This window comes from Octopus sinensis, linkage group LG4, assembly GCF_006345805.1.
Source record: "Octopus sinensis linkage group LG4, ASM634580v1, whole genome shotgun sequence".
Lineage (NCBI taxonomy): Eukaryota > Metazoa > Mollusca > Cephalopoda > Octopoda > Octopodidae > Octopus > Octopus sinensis.
The window spans coordinates 81,661,331-81,681,750 of NC_043000.1; the positions used below are offsets into that span (position 1 = coordinate 81,661,331).

Below are 20,420 nucleotides of genomic sequence, written 5' to 3' on the forward strand. Positions count from 1 at the left end.
CTATAAACTATGAATGATCCTTAAACAACTGCTTCCTTCAGACAAACTGGAAACTTACTTCATAATGGTATTTTCCAACCTAATTATAAATTATTAAACACATCCATATATGAATTTATATAACACCTAGTTCTTTGGGGCCTCCATGTGGTTGTTTGAGCCACTAGAAATAGCTAGCAAATTTTGCACAAATCACAACCACTGTCTTTAAAAAATAGCATTGATACATAAGACAATGTAGTCCAAAATGAACAGTGAATTGGTAGATATTGGAGCAATGAAGAAAATGTTGGTCCTGTTGTGTTTGAGTTCAAATCTCAAGGTCAACTTTGCTTTTCATTCTTTGGGGTTGATAAAAGTATCAGTCCAGGGCAGTAGATAAGTGGAATAATTAGAGCTTGGAATGCTCTGTCGTATCTCCCTTTTCTATTCTGATGGCAATGCTTTCAATAACACTGGTACAAAGCAGACTTGGTCCTTACTTTTCCTTCCAACAACATTTGTGATATGGAAAGGAAAGGCAGATGTTAATTTCCTATAAATATAATCTTACACAAGCCTTCATTTTGGAGAGGAACTCACTAGGTGAAGATCCAGTCTCAGGAGACAGAGACCCTAGAGACACAAAAAAAAAAAAAAATGTGGGAATGTTATGGCTAGAATACCCTTCATAACTTTGCTTGATCAAGACTGACCAGGAGCTAAAGATGATAAAAGACAGAGTACAAATTTTGCTACACATATAATATCCCTTAACAAGTTATTTGTTGATACAAATGTGTTTACATTTTTATGAAAGTCAAATGAACTGGTCAAATGCCTAACTCTGTTAATTATGAGGAGAAATCAGATCTTGAGTAAGATTCCACTCTATCATGTGAGATTTTCCCTACATAAAAAAAAGAAAGAAAGAAAGAAAGAAAAAAAACTATTGCTTATCTTCCCACCATAACAGCAAAGGGGAATTTGAAGAGTCCCATCAGAAAAGTGAATTGAAGCCCACAAAATTCCAGAATATCTAAAAAGCTTTTTTTTTTCTTAAAAAAAAAATGAATGAAAATACAACTGTGCTTCACATTTTAATTCAAATTGGCACATTAATAAACACTGAGCAATTTGCCTCTAGAAATAATATATGCATATGAACATACACAATAAAACATAACATATACAATACATGGTGCAGGGTGTGTTTTTGAACATTAGCAGGCATTGGCATGCTCCAAATTTTAACTCTCATTTTTCTCTCAAACAGAGCAACATGGTAGACCTAAGAAATGAAAAAGCAAGCTGTACTCGTAGCTGTAGCAGTCAATTAGTGACTCAGAAATTGTCAACTTCTTGAACATAACTTGGTCCTTTGTGTTTAAGGTCGTGTAAGAGCTGGAGGCTTCTATCAGAGAAATGTTATACGTGGCTAAAAGAAAAAATAAATTCTTAGCAGTCAGATAATATCAGGTCAGCCGAGGTTGTCCAGGAAATCCAGGACAACAACAGCTCCAGGAGGTTGAAAAGAGACATCAACCAAACAGCTCAAGGTAGCTTAGTCCACTGCCTATGTGCAGGACACAGGGACATCAAGTACGACTCCTATACAATGGGGAATGATGCTTAATGACTGGCAAGCACCTGTGTGAACATGTGATCACAGTACATGACTTCCTAGTACTCTTGACTTGAATCACCTGTACTTCTTTCTGCATCTAGAATGTTGGAAAAATGCAACCACTGAATGGCAACCCAACAGTGCTAAGGAATTGTTAGAGACAGGTGGAATCTGACAGCATGGTTAGTGCTGCAAGATCCTGGCATGTAGATGTTACCATAGATCTACTGGGACTAAGGGAAGTTTTGTTTGGTAGTTTGTTTCTAGTTGAATGTGTGTGACCTTTTTTTTTAAGAGTGCTGTTTTTTTGTTTGCTTAGTATCTTTGATTTCCTTGTGTATTGTGTTCTCAGATTCATAATGCACACACACTTATACAGAATATAAAAAAATATGTAATATTATAAAAGTATCTCTTAATACAGAAACACACAGTATACATAATTACAATATGTATATATATATATATATATATATATATATATATATACCAGAGTAAGTACATAAATACAAAACAAGGTGGAAAAAATAGTACTTGAATACCAGAGGTAGAGTAATATGCTTTATTAAAAAGCAGCAAAAATATCACAAAAACTGTTACTCAGTTTCACATTCCTGTTCGTCAGACAGTTTTGTTTAGAGTGGAACAAAAATACGGTTATAAGCAAAGATATACAATTAGTTTAATAGATACACATTTCAAAATGGTTTTGTTTCATTGGTCCTTTCAACTAACGGTCTTTACAATGAACAAACTTTGGTATAAAATCATCTTATTATAAAATCAAAGAAAACCTTAAATCATTTGATTTTGATTTAATGGCACGTAAAAGCACCATCCGTTCGTGTCCGTTGCCAGCATCGCCTGGCCCCGTGCCGGTGACACGTAAAAGCACCATCCGTTCGTGGCCGTTCGCCAGCTCTGTCTGGCACCTGTGCAGGTGGCACGTAAAAAACACCCACTACACTCGCGGAGTGGTTGGCGTTAGAAAGGGCATCCAGCCGTAGAAACACTGCCAGATCTGACTGGGTCTGACGAAGCCTTCCAGCTTCACAGACCCCAGTTGACCCGTCCAACCCATGCTAGCATGGAAAGCGGACGCTAAACGATGATGATGATGATGATGATGATGATAAGCTATTTTTGACTTAAGGTATTCTTCGATTTTATACTGAAATTTGTTCATTGCATGCAACCAGTCATTGTAAAGATCGTTAGTTGAAAGGACCAATGAAACAAAACCATTTTCAAATGTGTATCTATTAAACTAACTGTATATGTTTGCTTATAACCTTATTTTTGTTTCATTCTAAACAAAACTGTCCAACGAACAGGAAAGTGAAGCAGCTCTGAGTAACAGTTTTTGTGATATTTTTTGCTGCTTTTTAATAAAGTATATATATATGTATGTATATATATATATCTATATATATATAATAACAAAATAATAAATAAAACATATGCATTGTTATTATATGATCGAACGCCACACATCCACTTCCAAGTAAGTTTTATTTATATATATATATATATATAATATATATATATATATACATACATGCAATATACATATGGTATATAAATTATGTAACTTCCAGTAGATGAAGTGTAAACTATTAATGGAAATAGTGTAGTGTAGTATGTATGAGTGTGTTCATAAGATACAATATGGCAAAACAAAAATGGCATGATAAAACTGTACACAGTAGGATGGTAATAAGACAGACCTGACAGATATACAATCCAAACAAGCAGACAGACATACACACAAGATGGATAGACAAACCAGACTTAGATTGCATAGACAAACTGACACAAATAGACAGATAGACCAAACATAAAGCAGTTAGACAGGTACACATAGACCAGACAGACCAACACAAATAAAGCGGATAGACCATCAGGCAAAACACAAAGACCTGGAGGTGGCAGCAGCAGTAAATCTACACAAACTCAATATATTTGCAATAATGTACAACTTTATTTCGAGGCCTTAAAAACCTGCCAACAGATTTTTTTTGTTTTTGCTTATATTTTTTATATATTTTTTGGTTGGTTTTGTTGTTTATTTTTTTCTTTCTTTTTTCATGTTGTTCTGAAGTAAATAAATAAGGGAGTGAGGGAAAAGGATGTGAGGGAGACATATATATATATATATATATATATAATAATTAATAAAATGAAGAATGGGAAAACAATTAAGAGATGATCGGCTGGTGAAGAGAGAGAAAGAGAGAGAGAGATGGAGTGAGGAGTCTGTGAGAGAGAGAGAGAGAGAGAAAATAAGTGTAATGGTGGACTTTGCTGGAAAAGAGGTCCAGACACAAGGAATGTGTTTTTAATTTTTTTAATCATTATCATCATTATTATTATTGTCTTTTATATATATCTTAATATTTTTTCACTTGTTTTCAATTCCAAAGAAGTTAAGACTTATTGGAAAAAAATAATGGTTTTGGTCAATGATTTTTTTAAAGGGGTAGTCAGAGGAAGTGGGTGGGGACTTGCTTATGTTTTCTTGATTCAGAATTTGACAGTAAAATGTGTTCTTTTAATAGATAAATTGAATCTTTGCTGAGAAAGGGAGCCGTCTAGTTGGAGATGATAATATGGATGCATGTGTATGGGTATTTCACTTCTTCAATTTTATTTAATTTATTTTTCAAACCGCACCTCTTCCACACACAGATGCAAACAAATAAAAAAAAAGTCCCTAGAATATAATTAAATGTTGAGTTTACGAAGAACCATGCCCTACTGAGTTTAGTGAGCAGGTGTGGCCCTCACCCATCTATGAGCAGAAAGGAGAGTGTGTTGGAAACATTTAGTGAGAAGGGGGAGATCAAGAGATTCACAGGGAGGAACATTGGTGATAATGATGGTGGTGTTTAAAGTATGTTATTTAGAGCAAGAGAGAGAGTAAGAGGGAAGAGTGAAAAAGTATTTATGTGAAAAAGAACGAGTACAGAAAGTAAGGTGAAGAAGAACAAAATGAGAGGAAGGAGTTTAAGCAGATGAGACATGTAGAAATTTCTTTAAAATGTTTTTTGCATCCCAAGATCATCCCCCAAGAACTTATTATGACGAGTTGGAAAATAAGAAATGTTGATCCCAGATGCAATAAGAAGGACAAGTCTGCAAGGCATGTATTTATCACACACACATAAATATATATGTAAAACAATTTCTAGAGAAATGATGCACCTGGAGAAGAGATTGGGATGAAACAACAGGCAAGCAAGCAGAACAAGAGAATTTCATCCAAAATACTAAGGAAAAAATGGGGGAGAGAGGAGAGAGGGACAAAGAATAGACAAGAGGGTGATCAGAGAAATGCTAGCACAATTATGTCGTTAGTAGAAATAAAGATCTGGTTGTTTTTTTCTTCATAAAATGAAATTTCAGTCAATTCAAAATTTACTTTCCAGATCCGAGCTTATAAAAATATTTTTTTTGGTATATCAATTTATTTTATATCACAATTGTCATTGGTCACAAGTTTCCAATGGGCAATTACTGGCTCACTGCATTGCTAACGAGAATAACAAGGGTGTGTCTGTAACTTAGGGCAGAATATATATCACAAAGGACTTCATTTGAAGAGTATCAACTTTATTTCTTTCCCAAGACTACATACTTGCTGACAAATAATCAGTATATACACACACACAAGGATTCTGCACAGTTTCCATTTGCAAAATTCCACTCACAAGAGATTGAGCACAAGGCAGAAGACACTCAAACTGTTATCCAGTGAGATCGAACAAAGAACCACATGGCAGTAAAATGGACTTCTTAACTATACAGCCATACCTGCACCCATTTGAAATTTCAAATTTCTTGACAATCCCAAGGAAAAGACAAAACCCAGAAAATGTCCAGTATTGTACTTTAATTGATATGACAGCAAAGCTATCACGTATCCATTGAAGCTTCATTGAAAGATACTATCGTTCATGGAATGGGTTCCCCACAACGTTTTTAATCTCTAAGTAAATTCTACTCTATGAGGACCAGCTATCAGAGATATTTAGTAACCCACTTACTCAAGAACAACAGCAGGCCAGATAAATATTGGGTATGTCCCACATCTACATGAATCCACATTTGCTCTACATCAACCACCAAAGTGTCCCACTTCTACCTAGCCATTGTTTAGCTACATTCATCATGCACAATATCTACTCCACACCAGTGTTTTAATGTTTTCAAGTTTCGGTTCTTTATTTTTGCTTTCCTTTCAAAGATGTAAAGTAATTTATGGAAGATTTTGCTGCTATTTCCATTTTCCATTTTGCTGCTATTTCTAACACGGCATGTTAGAGTATACAGAGAGAAGGATGTTGTAATTAAAGAACTTGATCTGTTAATCTCCAATTGTTGGTCAACTTGATGCTGAAGGTCAGTGTGATGAAAACTGACTAAGACTACATGAATGACCAAACCCCACCCATATACCCCTGCCCTACATAAACCAATATGTTTTCCCCACCCATCTCAGCCCAACACAAACCTGTGTTATCCCTACCTGCTTCTGCCCTACACACACACATACACAAGTGTTTTCTCCACCCGCTCCTGCCCTACATTAACCAGTGTTATCCTCACCCACTTCTGCCCTCACAATCCAGTACATTATCATACACGCTTCTGCCCTACACAATAAGTATGACACAATCCAGTACATTATCATACACACTTCTGCCCTACACAATAAGTATGACACAACCAACTACTTTTTCTCAAAATTATTTTACCTTACTTCCACTAAACCAATACCCTACCTTACATAACCTCAGTCACATCCCATTCACATCAGTCACACCCTGGTACATTAGTGATGTTGAGGAGTATCAAAACCACACTCCCAGATAAGTGAAGCTAGTGTATCTGAGTTCCAACCTAAATGGAGGGAACTAGAGTTCTGGGATGTATACAACACCACAAAAATTACCTAAAAGTCAAATAATGGTGTTAGACGTACCACAGCCTCCTATATACAGCGGAACAACTGTTACATCTACATCCCATCCATAGGGTAGATTAAAATGACAAAAGAGAAACAGCAGTAGAAGGAAGCACCAAAGAGGATGTTAACCAAAACGATGCACTAATTACAGTATGTAATTAAAATAATTGCCAGTAATAATTTGTTAAATTTCTCTACATTAAAACTAAATAGAAAATAGAGAGAAAAATTATAAAAGGGAAAGAGATAAATGTGAGAAACATAAGGAAGGAGTTCTAGGGGAAAAAAAGAATGTATGGATGGACTAGATAGAGGGAGGAAAGAAAAGTACACACACAAACTCTTCTTTTGCATTCACTATATATATCGAGAGAGAGAGAGAGATTCAATATAGGGGAAGAGGGTAGCACGGTGCCTTGCCTACCTGATATAATCAATATAAAGAAGTACGTTGATGAACCAATGATATGTATTGAAATGATTAATTACTTAGGGGCTGGCCCGGCAGTTAAGGGTTTTTTAAGACTTTCGAAATGATGAGAGACTTTAATTTCAGAGTGGAGAAGGCCAGTGGCAAAACACTGATAGCTAAAATATAGAGATGATGCTCTTACACTTCTGCAAGTCAGACATCCTCATAATAATAACAGTATTTATTTTTATTTCCATCATCTCACATTGGCAAAGGACAAATTTGTGTAGTGAATTGAATCATCCCAATAGTATCACTGGTACTTATACTACAAATGCATCCACTCAGATGAAAGGAGTTAAAAGCCAACACTAGTATGATATTTGACTGGCTTCTTTCCCAAACATATAACAACAACAATTACCAATCTAAATGCTGTGAGGCATTTCACTATTTAACTTGATGCTCTGACATTTAACATTTTTCTGTCAGCTGAGGAAAGAAGTGGAGGGAAAAGAGGAAGGATCACCTGAAACTATTATTCAAAGACCAACTGGAATGGTCAAGACTTTTGTACTGCTTATTATTTGTTGATTTTAAGTCATTCTGAATTTAACTCGATTGAGGAAAGAAAGTAAATGTGCCATAATATGAAAAGAGAAAGAGAAGAGAAAGTAACTGTGTGTGTGTATGTGAGTGTATATATAAAGCAAGAAATTCCTGCTGAGAGTTCTATGAATGTGGTGGTTGTGGTGATGATGTTACAATGTACACTAGAACTTTCAGAAACAAAAGGGACGAAAAGATGAACAGACTTTCTCAATCTCATTTCCCCTACTTAAAAAAAAAAAACAACTTTTCTGCCTGTTTTGAAAGATTAATTTGTAAAGGAATTGTTTTTATAAAGTCATGAGAGTGATGAGGAAGATGATAGCAGTAATGGAAGTGAAGATGACACGGCAGAAAGCAGCAGCAGCAGAATCAAAAACTGTACAGTCAAGAAAAGGGAGAGAACGGGAGGTTTGGGTGGACAAAAACAAAGTCAGAGGAGAGGGGTGTAGATGTTGGGAGTGGGAGTGTGTAAGTGTGTATAGTGGAGAGTAGAGAATGAGAAAAGGGCCAGGCCTGTTATACTAATAGTAGCAATAATTTCTCAAGGCCAGAAATCTAGGTGTGTGTATGGAGTGGGGGAGGGTCAGAAACAGTAATTTATGTTAACCCCAGCACATTAGTGGTATTTAAAAAATAATAATAATGATGATGATTTCTTACTTTAGCCCCGTGGCCACAAATTCACAAGTGATAGGAGGAAGGCTGCAGAGATGACTAAATCTGAATCCTTCCTCAATTCATGACTGGTACTTTAATTTTATTAGTCCCTACCAGAGGGATAAAAGGCAAAGTCAACCCCAGCAAAATTTCAGAACTCGGAAAGTACAGGGCATGCAACCAAATACTGCAAAGCATTTTGTCCAGTGCTCTACCGATTCTGCCATCAGCTGCTCCTAAAATAATAATAATAATGATAATGATGATTTCTAAGTTAGGCACAAAGCCTCACATTTTGAGTGTGGGGGGAAAGGAACAATCGATTAAATCGACCCCAGTATTTGGCTGGTACTTTATTTTATCAACCTCAACTCTGGGAGGATGAAAGGCAAAGTTGGCCCAAGTGGTATTTTGAACTCAGTGTGTACAGGGTCGCGACCAAATACCGCAAAGCATTTTGTCCGGCACTCTACTGATTCTGCCATCCACTGCCATTAAAATAATACAGAATAATTAATAATTAAAGTAGCAATTAGCTACAAATAAACAAATTCTGTAAGTGAGAAGGTTTAAAAAAAAAAAACAACAAAAAAAAAACAATCCTTCCCAAAATGATGACACGCCAGGCATCAGCATATAACATCAATCTCTGCTGAGAAGATGTATAATGTCTCTTTTCCTTTGTTAGCTTGGTAATGCTCTCAGCAGTGAGCAGGGTTTCACGAAGCAACCCAGTTTATATCAAGTCCTGATGAATCAGCTTTAAGGTAGATATTGGTTGAGTCAGTCGGTATGGCAACACACCAACACAGTGCTTAGCTTACATTCCGATTTGGAGGTTTCAAACTGGGGTGTCAGCTGGAACCATATGAAAAGTCAGTCAGGTAGGACATTTCGTAGGAAAAAGTGAGAGGTGTATCCCAAAAAAGAAAAAAAAAAATTGAAGTGTTAGCCTGTGTGTTTTATTTTGTTTTTTTTTCTTTTTGTGGCTGGAACATGTGGGAGGGGGTGGGTAGTTCCAGCAATCCAAATGAATTGTCTCTGTGTCCAGGTGCAAAAAAAAGAGGGCATTGCAGAGTTGGTCATAATGACAATGACAGCGGCAGCAACAGCATCAACGACGACAACAGCGCCCACCAGGTGTGAACAGAACCTCTTTTCCTTTTATTTTGTTTTTCATTTTTTTAAAAATTCTGATTATCAGGAAACAACTCCATGGTGAAATGATACTGTCCATGTAATAATCATAACAATAATAATAATAATAGTAGTAGTAATAATATTAATAATAATAATAATTCAGCTAAATCTGTGTGGAAATGAACTCTTCATTTGCTGATCTGTTCGCAATGAACACTGGTGGGTGCTTGTTGTGGAGGAGTGAAGTTCACTAACTCACTATACAATGAACGGATGTTCACAAACCTGCTTGAATTCATTAGACACCAGTCTATTCTTATTGCTTTCCATGTCTCTTAGTCAATATAAATTAGGGGGCTAATAATAATGATAATAATAATAATCATAATAATGTTTCCTCCTTTATAAAGATATATGAAAGACAAAGGGTCGAAGGTTACTTTATGTTTCCACATCTCACTTTTCTGATAACTGTCCTCCTCTTTGTAGCTTTACTTCTTTACATTTCACCTGGTTTTTTTCCTACATTTTGAACATTTTCTTACTGACACCACAACCATTTTCATCCAGTATTCATTCTAATTTTATATGCACATATTAATAATGTTATCTGAAAAGAAAAAGAAAAAAAGAGAATAGTTATGATACAGATATACTATACATATATGCATTTAATTCATAATGCATAATGTAAAAAAGTCTGTGAAACTATGTAAAAGCACCCAGCACTCTGTAAAGTGGTTGGCATTAAGAAGGGCACCAGGCCATAGAAACAATGCCAAATTAGACTGGAGTTTGGTGCAGCCCTCCAATCCATGCCAGCATGGACAATGGACCTTAAATGATGATGATGATTTATTCATTATTCAAGAATGTACCAGTTTTGAATAATGACAGTAAGACTCAGAGTAGAGACAGAGTGAAGCCTCAGCTTCAAATAAATGAATCAATTCAAACTCTCTCTCACACACACACACACACATACACGAGCAAGAGATAAAGACATATTTGATGTTAAATTATATCTAATACATGGAATACAGAAGATGATGTGATGATGATAAACTGAACTAAAACAACAATCTGCAAAACAATATCAAGACACACATATGTAGAATTGTAAATCTCTGATTTTGATGATTAGGATTTAGTTGATCGATCATCTGAATTAACCACTCCTGAATTAATGGTTTCAAAATTTTGGTACAAAAGCATTCAATTCAGAGGAGAAGGTTAAGTCAATTACATCAACCTCAAGGCTCAACTGGTACTTATTTTATCAACCTCCAAAAAGATGAAAGGCAAAGTTGACCTTGGTGGAATTTGAACTTGGAACATAAGGACGGTTAAGCATTTTGCTCAGCATGCTAATGATTCTGCCAGCTTGCTGCCTTATTAACGATAACAGAGTATTCCATAGACAGCGAGTACACTTAACATAATTTTCAAGCAGAATAGGCATTATACAAGTGTAATTCACCAGACAGACATCTATAGTTTCTATTTACCAAGTTTCATACAAAAAAGAAGTCAACCTGGGACTATAGAAAGTGGAATTTACCCAAGATGCCACACAGTAGGACTGAACTCAGGACCCTCTGATTGGAAAGCAAACTTCTTAACCAATCAACCAAGCTACACCTATGCAGATGCACACACATACATCAGGTACTGGTGGATCTCTGTTGCTAGACAATAAGGATAAGTTTTGTGATCAAGTGACTGAGTATTCCATAAACATGTGTAACTTTAACATAATTCTGAAGAAAGATTGTGATACAGTATATGATAGTACAGTATTTTTAAAATTACAGAAATAATTAAAACAGGCTTCTGTAAGGCTATGCAAAGGGATTGAAACTAAGATCTCGGGGTTGCAAAGCCTACTTCATAATCATTAAACCACACTCTGCATCCACACACATACATAATGGGTTTCAGTAAAGTGTCTACTAATTTCACCCACAAGGTATTGGTCAGCTTGAGACTAGAGAAGATAATTCATTTTGGCTTTAGCTCACGATACTAACGAAAGAACATTCCATTTTACATTTCTCAGTTGGTATAGCTGTTGTTTGGCCCTAGCCTATCTCTGAGTAGACCTATGATAAAAATCATTCAATCTAATAATCATTTTATCCTTTTGTTCAAACATCACATATCTAATACCACAAAATCGAATATAGTTTTAAATATCTTCCTTTTGAAGACACTAGGGTGTAATTTCAGAAATATTTGGCAACTATTTCTTGCGAATAGAGCAGCCAAGCAGAGACTGCTTTGTTGACTCAAATTCAATAGCAATTGCCATCAAGTTTGGTGAGATTAAGCTCAAGCAAACTAATATGTTCTATGTCATCTGTATGTTGGTGATGGGGGAATGGGGTAGGAAGTGAGAATAAAAAGTAACTTACTCTGACATCAGGGTATGTTTCAATAAGCAATGTGTTGTCTCCATGCCTGAGATTCCTGAATGACATCACAAACTTTGATGGCTAAGAAAAAAAAGAACACAACCAACATTAAACATTAGGCAGACAAAAGATCAAAACAGATTGAACACTTACACACACATTATGAACGTGTGTGTATTTATGTATAAATATTCTTTTTACATGTTTGTTTCCTTGTACACAATATTAACCCTTTCGTTACCAAACCGCCCGAAAAAAATTTTGGTTAATGTGACCAAGCCGCCCAAAACCGCCCGAATTTGCCTATTCATATTTAAATGAGAATATTAGAGCAAATCTCTTTAGAACATTCGTGAAAATACGTATTATACTTCATAAAGAGTTCAACTACAGTTCTGTACAAAAATCGAAGTGTAATTTTAATTCCGTGAATTTTGGGAGATTTTTTTCCGAAATTTGTTCCTATTGTGTTTTCAAAATTTGTAATTCTGACAAAAAATGGATACAAATTTCATTATATCAAGCAGCGAGTCAGAATTCGAAGGATTTTCTACTGAAGACCTTCATAAATCTAACTCTATGACTGAAAAAAAAAAAAGCATGTGGTATTTGATAATGAATCTGATGTTTCATTTTCCGAAAGTGAAAACAGTGAATCCGAGAGCTCTGACAGCGATAAAGAAAATGAATTGGCACCTGAATGGAGTGAAAATTTAAAAACTGTTTCTTTCTGTGATTTTTCTGAAGAAACTGGACCAAGCCACAGACTTTCCCAGAAGAGTAAAGCCTTAGACTATTTCTTTTTACTTTTTCTGATGAGTCTATTTGAACTCATTACGGCGGAAACGAACCATTACGCTAAACATAAACAAAGCGAAAGAAAGGATACTTTGTGGTTTCCCACAACCTTAAATAAAATTAAGACTATTTTGCCATAAATATTATTATAGGTATCAGAAAGTTACCCAGAATAACAAATTCTATCGTAAAATTTTCTTGTATACCCAATTGAATATTAGCTAATAACCTATTTTCTATAGCGATGTTTGAACAAAATTTTAATAATTTTATATTTTGTTGAATTTACCTGCATCTACCTGCAATTAGAGCCACTTTGTGACAAAAATTATAGTATAGAATTGGTTGAGAAAATTTCATTAAATTATCTTCCAAAATTCCCGTTAATATATTGATAAATAAAAAAGTTATAGTTGTTTAATGAAACCAGACTAAATTTATGATTACGTTAGAAATTAATTGAAACACATAAGGGGTGTATTTTGGTCAGAAATATAGTAACAAAAGGGTTAAAACAGCTAAAAGTCTTCTGAAGCAGCACCCCAACTGATTTTATTTATGAGCCATCACTGATTCCAGTAATTAACATTCAGTCTTATATTCAGAGAGTGTACCTAGGATCTTATCCAATGTGTCCTTCCTTTTATAAACAGGCATGGTGTAATTTAAAGCTGATATTATTACTCTTTCTGAGGGGATTAACCAACACATAGGAGCTCCCTCACTGTGTTGGTAATTAAGTTTTAGTGGAAGAAAACAGAACACCCCCACCCACTTCAAAAACAAGCTAAATGTTACTTACCAAGGATACTTGTTTCTCTAAAATACCATTCAACCACACCTGAGATACCACAGATTCTCCTTTTAGCCTGCAACCAATTTGCAGTGCTGCTATATCGTTGACGTGGACCAGAAACAGAAGGTAACCTTCATCTACAAAGTAAAATAGAGAAAATCCGAAATGTAAACAATATTAATAAACACATTTCCAAAACAGTGAGCTAAATCGATAAGACATTATTTTATTTTCAAAATTAAACATTTTGTTTTTTAATACCTTTTTCTTTGGCATCCCTATGTCTGGTGAGACCATGAACTGACATTAATCAGTGACAGTTAAAGTGCAGTGCGGTAACATTAGAGTGTTGTATCCAAAAAGCAGTCATCAATACAAATCTCCTAGTACAGCTTGGCACCTGTTTATCACAAAACTAGCTCCTTCCTAAGCCATTTAGACCAATAGGGCTAGATTGTTGATTTCTGTGGCATATGTATTCCCCACTGGATGGGACACCAGTCTGTCACAGGAATACTTGTTTTTGCCAGTTGAGTGGACTGGAGAAACATGAAATGAAGTGATTTGCTGAAGAACACAACACATAGCTTGGTCCAGGAATTGAAACCACATTCCAAACCCTAACCACTAAGCCACAAGACTTACCAGACGAAATTTGTATCAATTCTGAAGGACTGATGAAAACAATGACCTTGATGGGATTTTAATCTAAAATGTACAAAGCAGAAACAAATACTTCAAGGTATTTTTTGTCCAATGGTCTAAAGCTACTGCTATTAACCACCCCTTTACTTAATATTAACACCTACACTAACAATGAAGTAAATAAATAACTCTATGTAGTTACCTCAGATATTTAATGAATAGATCTGAACTATACCTACTTGATTGATTGTCTACTGACATTTCATAAATGTTTATGACACTCAATCAGAGCTGACCTCAAACTATACAACAAACAACAAATATACAAACAGTTGAACAACTTACAGTAAGTACATTCCTTTACAATGTGACGAAAGGAAATTTGGATTTTTCGGCTTTTAGCAAGAGACATACACTGTAGAGGAAAAACCTCTTCCAATAGTGTGTTCTGTTCACCAAGCCAGTTCTTAATGCACTGATTCATTTGGCTAGAAATCCTGGAAAAAAAAAAATAAAATAACATAATTATATCATATCAAGAGGGTGCTGGACTTAAATGTGTTAAATTTTGTTGGCTTAAAAGTGAAGTTAATAAAGAGGTAGGAGTACTGCTAAAGACTTAAAATAACATTGCTTGATATCTATGTAGCTAGAAAAGTTCTTTCTCACTATTTAATCTGCAGTTTGGTACTGGTGCTCCAGCACGGGCTGCGTCTCGATAGTTCACAGCAATTAAATAGAAAAGATAAGTAACAAGTTGGAGGAGTTATCAAATCTCTTGTAAAATAAACAAATAAACTAAAAAAAAAACTGCTGTAAGAATTACCTCCCTTGAGCAATTACTAGGTTACGAAGCTTAGAACATTATGAACAAGGCAAGTTCTATCTGGGGCTGGATCGTCTGCACAAGATCAGTTTAAAGTAAACTGACAACCTGTAGTATGCAGAATACTACATGCTAGCTACAGTTAGAACCAGTGTTAGGATACAATGGAACTAACACACAGCTTGGTTTAACACCACCATCTGATACTTAGTAAATTTCACACTTGCAAACATAGACTAGTTAAAGTCTCTGCTAACATTTTGGACAAAATAGATTGGTATCAAAAGAACTAATAAAAAGGAATTCCAAACTGATAGAGAAAAATATATAAATCTTGGCTTGGGAAATAAGTGTTGAGGATATATAAATTTAAAGTATCAAAAGACAACTTACTTGTCACTGTAGCTGGAAAGAAGGCTCTCTATATCACTGAGGTTTGGATTTTTACTGGCTAAATCCAACGAATTCAAGTTGTCCTTGTTTTGAAAACCAATATTAGCACCATGGTCCAGTAGTAATTTCACTATGTGAATATTGCCACTCAAGACAGACTTTATTAACGCCGTTTCTTTGTTTGTCGTATATTTTTCTAGGTTAGCGCCCAACTTTACGAGGACTTCTACAGCTTCTACTTCACCCTGTAATCAAGACAAAGTAAGAATAATTATTTTAAAACAATACAGTTTTAAACACAGTTAAATAATACTATATTTTATTGGCTACAAGGGCCCATCAGTACAAAAAGAGTAAAAAAACATCAGACACGTTAATCAGTATATTACTCTTTACTCTTTTACTTGTTTCAGTCATGTGACTGTGGCCATGCTGGAGCACCGCCTTTAGTCAATCAAATCGACCCCAGGACTTATTCTTTGTAAGCCTAGTACTTATTTTATCGGTCTCTTTTTTGCCGAACCGCTAAGTTACGGGGACGTAAACACACCACCATCAGTTGTCAAGCGATGTTGGGGGGACAAACACAGACACGCACATACATATACATACACACATATATACGATGGGCTTCTTTCAGTTTCCGTCTACCAAATCCACTCACAAGGCTTTGGTCGGCCCGAGGCTATAGTAGAAGACACTTACCCAAGGTGCCACGCAGTGGGACTGAACCCAGAACCATATGGTTCGTAAGCAAACTACTTACCACACAGACACTCCTACGCCTGTATTTCATTTACTTTTATATCAAGTAGGCTACAATTTAAATTCCTGTTCAGGTTGTCAGATTGATAAAATAAATAGCTGTTGATTACTGTGACAATATTACTGACACCTTGAAGATGGTGCCCCAGAATGGCTACAACCCATTGACTAGAATCAATAAAAATAGTTAAAAAGAAGGAAAAAAAAAACTGTAACAACAACCGAACAATATTGCAAGATGTTGAATGCAGCAATCACTAAGTATTTTTGCACATGCTTTCTCACTTCCGCAGTGTCCTATCTATATTTAGTCAGATAAAGTGTACCTCCACATGAAAACTGAACTAGTAAGAGCTACACTGTCTTTGTCCTGTGTACAGTGCAGAATAAATAGTGAAATTCACATCAACAAGCAAACTACAAATACTCATTTAAAAAATATATTTTAAACTATTTTTATTAGTTCTAATAAACTTCATAGTGTCAATAATATTTACCAAGTAATTAACAGCTATTTATTTTATTAATCTGTTGACCTGGACAGGAATTTAAACTCAGGGCATAAAGTGATAGAAACATTGCAAGACATCTGATGTTATATTTTATCAATTTTGCTATTGCCCACCTATTAAAATAATATTAAAACTTTGTCTGTCCGTCCGTCTGGGGCCCCTGTATCTCAGTCTACATTTGCTCTACATAGACATATTATACCTTTTTGGAATTGGGATGATCCCAGGATTGAAAATCTGCCCTTCATTTGGTTCTCAAACATCCAGCATTGGGATCAGGTCTGGATAAGGATTTGTTATATACTAACAGTTGAAAGTTCAAATTTTAAAAGAACTCCAAAAATTTGTGAACTTACAAGTTTTTTTATTAAAACTGAATGTAATACCATAACTTTGCGAATTCAAAGTGACAGTGATTGCAGACCATCTCAGACTGACTGATAAAGACAGTTCAGAGAGAAGAAAATAAATGATGGCTTGCGTTTATTTGAACTGGACCTTACAGCATATTGGCTAAATCATTGCAAACAAGCTGAACCAAAAATGTCACCAGGTTCTTGAGAATCTTTACCAAAGTTCACTCTGTTGAAAACATTTGGTCCAGGTATTCTGGCCCATGTCTGTCTTGCAGACACTCAAACTGGACAGAACCAAATTGATTTGATTAATCTCAAATGTGATAGGTTCCAGACTTCTTTATATGACTTATTTAATAAAAGAGAAAAAACTTGAGAAGGCTAACATTCAGTTATTTCTTTATTGAAGTTGCCCACCATGTTTTCCCTCCAGGCATTCAGACTTAACCCCTAAAGCATTTTAAACTAGTTCTACCTGGCCCAAATAGTCTCACTGTTTTATGCTCAAACTGGCTAGATTCAGTTCTTCACACCTATCTTATGGTGTCATTCCAAAAATAAACAAATACATCTTCAAAATCTTTATGCTACAAGTTAATGCATGGTTAATTCAAAACAATGTGAATAAAAAAAAAAGCATTATATTTAACAAAATAATCTGAATGCTGAAGAGTTAATAACCACATTAATCTCAGCAGTCTAGGTAGCCTGTAAACATCACAGGCAGTGCCCCACTTCCTCCTACTCCTTATGAAAGGGATTTTAAGGCATACAACACAGAAACAAAGAGAGTTATAATATATTTGGAAATGAAATCTTACTCTGGTACAAGCTAAGGTCAATGCAGTTTCACCAGTACTGAGTTCTTTGTCCAACTGAGCTCCAGCAAGTGCCAACAGTAGTGTAATATCACTGAAACCTGTCAATGATAAAAAAAAACATAAAATGTAGAAGATTATACAATCTTAACCATGGGCAATAGACACAAATGAAGTCTTCAATGGTTTGGCCACACCACACAAAAGTTAACTGTAGCAAGAGCTTTAATCACTCAAACTACCAAACACTTCAAATTATATCTTCAGTTACAACATCAAACCCTCTATCACATGTCATCAGTTATGCACAAATTAAGGGTAGCAACATTTTTAGCCTTCTTAAATGATCATTTCTGTTTGTTAGGAAAAATCTTCAAATTACATAAACAGAGCTCCATAATAAACTACATAGGAATTTTTAATTTGCTGCCAATTGTTCTCAGCCTTTCAAAAAGCCGTTTGCAGTCATATGGACTGAGCCATTGGAGAGTTTCATGTTTCATGGCCATTGGATGCATCACAGTGGTGGATGCAATATATGAACTGACAACTATTCTGTTACTCTATTCACTCAACTACCTAAAATATCAAAGTTTAAATATCCATCTGCACAACAACATACTGATGCGACACAGGTAGAGCAGTACAGTATTTCTTTCCAGAGAAATACCAAATTCATTACGACTACTACTAATAAAGTCACAGATTTGCAATGGAGGTGGGTAAGAGCCAATGGGATCTTAAAAGAAAAAAGTTAACCTTTAATCCAATAGAACATTAAACTTTTAAATACTAATGATACTGCTATGGTTTAAAGCAATCAACTATTGTCCTGTCTCCCATATAGCACAAATTTATATCTCATGCTATGACAGAAAACCTCTACCTAGATGTAAGGTCTCAAAACAACTTACCTCTCAAGATGGACTGCATTATTAATGTGTAGCCACCACTGTTTGGAGATTCTAGATCATATCTCCAACGGTCTCCTCTCAAAGCAGATTTTAATTTACCATAATCACCTGCTAGTACAGCTTGAGTAAATTCATCTGAAATTGAAAAATATGAAGTGAATAAATTTTTTTAGACAAAATGAAATAAATCTTAAAAGAAGCCGTACCTTAATTTACATTTTTTTGTTTTGGCTTTTCACCTGAAGTGATACATTAAGTTACTGAGAAAATTCACTTGGTAGATACCTCAATACTTTCTCTGTGAAAATCTCCAATGAAATGTTGATCTAAATGAAAACCTGTTTAACACGGGCCAGGGACAATTCTAGCTCTAAAATGTGAGACCACCAAACCAAACACTCAAATACTTAACCCATAACTGAAGCCTAAAGCTATCCACCCCATAAGAATGCCAAACTATAGGAAAACTATAAGGTTAGGTATCAAATTAATATGTGACCATCATATACTCAAAGACTGAAATACCTTTGGTTATAGGTCAGTTTGACCAGGACATAACCACTATATATTGCTGAGATCTTTATTAACTGAGATAATATAGAAATATTTGTACATTAAGAATAACCTATGATCAAAGACATTAGTTACAACCATCTCATCTCTTAACCAAACAGTGTATCTTAGGTTACATTAACCAATGTGTATTTCTGTGAACCTATTCAGGAATTTGTCAAACCAATATTATTTGTGAAATGAGAATTTCTGTTCCACAAGAATTGCTATAAGAGATCAGTAGGCCCGAAGCTCAATATTTGTGAAAAACTCCCAACACAGCTATAATGGCATTTAACTGAAGATTGTTCAAAAGTATTTACTTTAGTCACAAAAGTTGGTAGAAATCATCAACTTACCATTGGATAAGTGAAGAACGGTACCATTGGATAACCTTGGTTTTTTGGTTGATGTGGAAGCTGCACTCTGCAAGGATGAAAAAAATTGATTGTGAGTTTTAATTTAGTCAACATACCAACAATGTACATACACATATGCACTAATACTTACATAAGAATAAAACATATCTGGAAATTATATACAATATATTAATGTCACAGTGAAAATATAAATCAATAAACCAAATGAGCCTTGGGAGCTAAGAGAGAAAAGTAGCTGTATCCAACTAGCTTTGTAATTCTTAAGAGAATCATCAGGAATCACTTAACTCCCCTTTCAATCAATAAAGTTAAGAACTACATATAGTCTAATAAATACTGAAAACAAACTATTTACTGCAGTAAATATGCGTGTGGTTGATGGCTGAGATTTAGTAACAAGTGTACCAACACCTAACACAATGTAGTTATCAAATGAGCATGATAGTCATTGTTTATGTAAGGCATGATCTGAGGGAAATTTAGCTATCATGCTGACAACAACAGCTAAAGGGTTGTGGAGGAATTTAATAAAATAACTAAATACCACTATAATACTGGCATTTCATAAGTAACAACAGATTCTGATCACACAGAATCTGCTGTAAATAGATTATGTAAATTATTTTTTAGTCATGATATATTCCCCATTTTGAATGTTGAGAGGGGATTAAAATTATTTCTGATGAGTTTCAATAAAAACAAAGCTAGTTGAATGAGCCTTAATCTCAGCTATTGAGGAGCCTGTCATTAATCTACAAGTTTGTTTTCAAGGCAAAACTAAATACATTGCTGGTTTTATATGCATATATATATATATATATATATATATATATACACACACACACACACACACAC

General features: G+C 35.0%; 1 protein-coding gene across 3 annotated transcripts in view; it reads right to left on the reverse strand.

Moving 5' to 3' along the window:
* Positions 1–3,565: 3,565 nt before the first annotated feature.
* Positions 3,566–20,420, reverse strand: part of LOC115210952 — a 157,602-nt gene continuing 140,747 nt past the window's right edge. For all 3 annotated transcript variants that reach the window (XM_029779749.2, XM_036502202.1, XM_029779748.2), the window contains 8 exons: positions 19,545–19,611; positions 18,634–18,768; positions 17,723–17,820; positions 15,269–15,513; positions 14,395–14,546; positions 13,411–13,541; positions 11,811–11,891; positions 3,566–10,006 (listed from right to left, as the gene is read on the reverse strand). In XM_029779749.2, the coding sequence (XP_029635609.1) occupies positions 9,959–10,006; positions 11,811–11,891; positions 13,411–13,541; positions 14,395–14,546; positions 15,269–15,513; positions 17,723–17,820; positions 18,634–18,768; positions 19,545–19,611 (957 nt within the window). In that variant the 3' untranslated portion in view covers positions 3,566–9,958. The remainder of the gene's footprint in view (positions 10,007–11,810; positions 11,892–13,410; positions 13,542–14,394; positions 14,547–15,268; positions 15,514–17,722; positions 17,821–18,633; positions 18,769–19,544; positions 19,612–20,420) is intronic.